Raw genomic sequence first — 5,241 nt, 5'->3', positions numbered from 1 at the left:
GGGTCGCTATGAATCGGGTACGACTTGACGGCACATAACAACAACAACAACATTTCTATGTTTATAATTAGCATATAATTTCTTTGAGGGGCAAAGATTGTTTTCCTTCACTTTCCCACCAGAATCCAACACAGTGCCTAGAATATAAATAGATCTAATTTGTGTTTGTTAAATTACCATATGGTTTGAATTTCAAAATACAGATGTAAGATTTTTTTCTTTTTTTTCAAGTACAGGTAGGATAAATTACAGTCCTTAAGTAGTGCTCTTACTTTCTGGTATAGTTTTGGGAGTCTTTCAGAATAGAGGTCTTGCAAATTACATCCTGTATTCTGAGAACAATTGTGAAGTGATGGAATCATAGGCAAACATTACATGTCTTAGAATTTCAAAGAAGCAGGTAAGACTCAAGCGAGGATGTGAAGACAAGTACAAGAAGGAATGATATGCAAGATCATGAAATTCTTCGAAGGATTTCCTAAAACTAAAAAAACTCACTGCCATCAGGTTGGAACTGAGTAGGATTTCCTAAGGATATTATATTTTATTTTGTAGGCAATGGATCACAATCCACACAAAGAATTTTGTTTTAGATGATCACCTGTGTGGAATACAGGATGCATTGGTTATAAAGGGTTGGTTGTAGTTGTACAGGTGGAGATAAGACTGAAGAAAGGGCAAATGTGAAAAAGATAATAATTCAAGCCAGATTAGGAAAGCCTTAAAGGGGGCATATCTAGAGATGTGTAAGATATAGAGCAGATGGGTTGTAGAGAATTTAGTGAGGTAGGAAATGAATTTAGTTTGAATGACTGCTTCAGCGTATTGATAGACATTCAATGACTAAACCATAAAAGCCAAACTAAACTCATTGTCACTGAGTCAATTCTGGGTCATATTCATGGAATAGAATAGAATTGCCCCCACAGGGTTTCCAAGGTCTGTAAGTCTTTACAGAAGCAGACTGTCTTATCTTTCTCCTGAGGAGCAATTGGTGGGTTCAAACAGCTGGCCTTTTGGTTTGTAGTTGAATGCTTTAACCACTGCACTGCCAGAGCTCCTTTTAGTTATAAAAGGAGATTCATTACTCTGTTATGATAATGAATTAACACTTATAAAACACTTTCCCTTGATTATCTCATTTTATTTTTACTGAGGCAATTGTTATCCCTATTTTACAGATAAAAAGGTTAAGGATCATAGAGGATAAGATACCTGTACAAGACACATGGTCAAAAAATAGAATTTGACTCAAACACCTATGTTCTCTCTCCAAGTTCTGACAGTTCTTCACTGCCTCTTGGTGTAGGAGAGCAGACATACTTACTTTGAAACGCTTTGTATCAGGTTAAAAATAAAGTGGTATCCAGGTTACCTCTGTTAAATGTTTAACAGGTTACTTCTGGTAAATTAACTAGAACATTTATCCCATTACACACATTGCCCCTTACCTCCCAACTGCACTAATGTCTTATAATAACATGTAACAATATCTTCCTCAAGAAACATTATGACAAAAATATTAATGCATGTGGTAGCAGTAATTTTATTCCCTAAACAATTGTTTCCTAAAGCCTGTTATAAATCCTGTAAATTATCTAACACACTGTCAAGTCTGATTACCTACAGTATCTCCACTGTACTTTTATTATAGGTAATTCTCTACTTCTAACTTGGAGTGGAAGAATTAGAAAATGTAAACTGTCCCCCAAGGACTCACTTACCTTTGTTTACCTTTATGTTCTACAGAGCCAGCTGAGAGTCTGTCCAGAGGAGACCCAAAACCAGAGAAGCTCCTTTTCTTCTTTGTCTCAATCACATCATTCTCCAGGGACACGAGTTCATCAAGAAGCAAGAGTTTTGCTGCCAAATCAGTAGCTGATTTCTCTGCCCTGACTGTGGGCTGTGACTGCACATCTAGGACTCCAGAGTCCAAGGCCTACAGGACAGAGAGAGGCAATTCCTTGCAGTAAGACAACAACAACAACAACAAAACCCTAAATAAGTACAATCATCTGCATTTGGCTTCTGCTACCTTTAGCTGACATATCTCTCATGAAACATTTTCTGACATCTCATAGAGTCATGTTCCATAGAGAAAGTTAGACTGAAACATACATGAGTGAGATATATTTAAAAGAAATGGAAAGAAAACAAAAAACAAAGAAAAGACTACAGAACTGCCTCTGAAATATTAACTGATTTTTGTTTTTGATTCTTTCCCAGTGACAACTGCATCCTTCCTTATCCCCATAGCAATTTATTTATATGTTTTTCATTGTAGCAGTCATTACATTTTACTTCGTATTAGAATGTTTAAAATATGTCTGAATATTGACTAGATTGTGAGTCACTTGACAGTAAGGATTCTGTCTAATTAATCTTTTATCTGCTTTATTCAATGCCTAGCCCAGCTAGAATAGTTAAAAAAAGAAAAAGAAAACTGTTGCCATTGAGTTAACTCTGAATCATGGCAACCCAATGTGTGTCAGAGTAGAAATGGGAGCTCTGGTAGAATAGTGCCTAAGGAATTTGACTGCTAACCAGAAGGCTGGAGATTTAAACCCCCTAACCACTCCTGGGAAGAAAGGTTGGACAATCTACTTCTGTAGTGATATGGCCTTGGAAACCCAAGGAGGGGTCGCTATGAGTCGGGTCCGACTCCATGGCAGTGCATTGCATTTGGCATTGCCATAGGGTTTTCCACTGGAAGTTTTTTCATAAGTAGATCACCAGGACTTTCTTCTAGGGCACTTTTGAGGGGACTCAAATCTCCAGCTTTTGGTTAACAACTGAGTGCATTAACCATTTGTGCTATCCATGGTATTAAATAAACTGACAAATATTTTTTTAATGAATTCTGAGGAAACTAAACTTCATATTATTTTCTTTCACTGTTCATTCATTTCTTATTTATTCAAGCCACACCTAATAAGCATTCACTACGTACCAAGTTCTGTATTAGACCTAAGAAAAACAAAGATGTAAGAAGTCCAGTCTCTACACTGGGGCTTACTGTCTCCATCTATGTGACTAACTTATTAACAAATACCAACAATGGTCTACAATAAGTGAGAGCTATTGCAGTAACTTTATTATTTCATGTATTGTTATTTTATTTTTTTCACGCATGTTTGCCACTTTGAATTTCATTCAAATTATAAAAGTATGTAATGGGTGTCCAGCTTATAAAGTTTCCTTTCCTTGCAGTGCCTAAGGCATTTGACCGCTAACCAGGCTAGTGGTTCAAACCCAGCAGCCACTCCTGGGAAAGAAGGTTGGACACTCTATTTCTGTAGTGATACTGACTAGGAAACCCAAGGAAGGGTTGCTATGAGTTGGACCTGACTGGACGGCTGTGAGTTTTTGGGTTCAATAGAAGCATTTATGTGTGTGTGTGTGTGTGTGTTTCTGCGTGTGCTTCTGTTAACAAGCCTAAGTCGTTCTGTAGACCAGTAGGTTCTGCTCCTTTTCTAAGAGCTTGAGCACACTTCTGTATGTAACTGTATGTAACACTAATCTGTTTCCTTTTCCCTCTATCACATTCTTCTATGTGCCAGTTTCTTGGTTTTAGTTTTGATTTTCCTTCACCTCCCTTATCTCTTATCTTTCTTCTTGAATTTATATGTCTTATGTTCTTTCTCTAATTTCCTCATTTCCACTAATAAATCTCTTTCATTTTTGGCTTAAGCAACTCTCTTTTGAAATACAAATAGTTTGACGCATAGATGCAGAGCTACTGATCAGCCTCTTTCCTAAAGCAATCAAATCTGTCACTACATTTTGTAGTTGTTCCTTAACAATCTCTCTTGCCTCTGCTCTGTCTGACTCCCATCAATAGTTATTTATATCAAGTCTTCTTTACCATTTAGTTTACTTCCTTAATCATCTTAAAACTATTTCCTTACTTCTTATATCCCTCAATCTTTTATCCCATCCAGAGTACTAGATCCACAAAATTATTTATCCCCAAACACCATTTTAATCATATAAAAGAAATTAAACACCTCTCGTGACTCTCTGCTACTTACAGGGCAAAATCCACAATATGGTTTCAATTTCCTTTTAAAATTCCAACTTTCGTCACTTCCCTGTATAAGTCTCACAATATAGAAACAGGAGAAGAGAAGGATGCTATAATCATGAGAAAGAAACCCCAAAGAGCAGGTGAAAAAATTTCTAAGGCAATGACAGGAGATCTTCAGATCTTTTATTATCTCCTAGCACATCCTTAAAAAAAGAAAGAAAGAAAGAAAATATTTCTTCCAATTAAACTGCGTATACAATAAGGTTCTGTTTCTTTTTAAAGAGCCCCTTAATACCCATAAAAATGTTTGGTAAAATGCGTTTCAGAATATCTTTTTGTTATTTAAGGTATACAAAGAATATATATTCGTTAATAGATAAATAAAACCAAACTAACTTTTTTGCCATGTGGAAATGTTCTCACGATTCTTTCACTTTGTAGTTCAGTCATGACACCAAAAAAACATTTGTACAGTAATAAATTTGGTTAAAATTATTCATATTTTGACTTGCCAACAACTTTAAATTTTACATTGAACAACTTCATCACAATATAGTTGATTTGGTGATAATTATATCTGAAATGGTCTACAGCCTTTTTATTCAAGGAATAAAAAATCTTTGTCCTTACTTCCGTTATCTTTTAACATTTAGATAATTGGCTTGCTCTGAATCCAGTGGGAAGACAAGATTAATAATTATTAGTTCTTACATTTGAAGTCTACAACCTTGAATCAGTCATATTGGGTCTAAAAATAAGGCAATTGAAAAATATGCTTATTTGATTGATTTTGTGGTTTCAAGGTGTGTCCCTATTTGTGCTACTGGCTTCTGATTCTAGTTGAATTGACTATATTCATAAAACATATATGGACCTTAGGCTATTTCCTATTACCTCTGTTGCTACATCCACCGAGAACACTTCTCCTGAGCTCCACAGCATCAACATTGCAGCCAGGATGAAATGTGCACTTGCCACTCTCCAGCCCAGCATCTGAGGGTCACACACATCAGGGTTAACATTTATTAGCTTGGCATATAAAGGCAGAAAAACCAAAAGCTCTTATAAAGCTGGTTACAGGCAAGTGATAAGCCAAAGTATTTCACTTTTATATGCTGGCATACATCTCTGCAAAATTGAAATAGTACTTAATGAAAGCTATCAATCCACTATGAATTCCATCAAGGCTTCATTTCCACAGAAACTGAGGTTGT

General features: G+C 35.9%; 1 protein-coding gene across 1 annotated transcript in view; it reads right to left on the bottom strand.

The window, feature by feature from the left end:
* The window catches only part of OSTN (osteocrin), a 67,045-nt gene extending 62,025 nt beyond the window's left edge, over positions 1-5,020 (bottom strand). The window contains exons 1-2 of the mRNA XM_007936018.1: positions 4,922-5,020; positions 1,725-1,939 (exon numbers count right to left, since the gene is read on the bottom strand). Coding sequence (XP_007934209.1) covers positions 1,725-1,939; positions 4,922-5,020 — 314 coding nt within the window. The remainder of the gene's footprint in view (positions 1-1,724; positions 1,940-4,921) is intronic.
* Between the last annotated feature and the right edge of the window lie 221 nt (positions 5,021-5,241).

This window comes from Orycteropus afer, unplaced genomic scaffold (genome assembly GCF_000298275.1).
Source record: "Orycteropus afer afer isolate SDZICR_OR568_19922 unplaced genomic scaffold, OryAfe1.0 scaffold00032, whole genome shotgun sequence".
In the NCBI taxonomy this organism is placed as follows: domain Eukaryota; kingdom Metazoa; phylum Chordata; class Mammalia; order Tubulidentata; family Orycteropodidae; genus Orycteropus; species Orycteropus afer.
The sequence above is the reverse complement of the archived record's forward strand: the minus strand, read 5'-3'. Positions and strand labels throughout refer to the sequence as shown.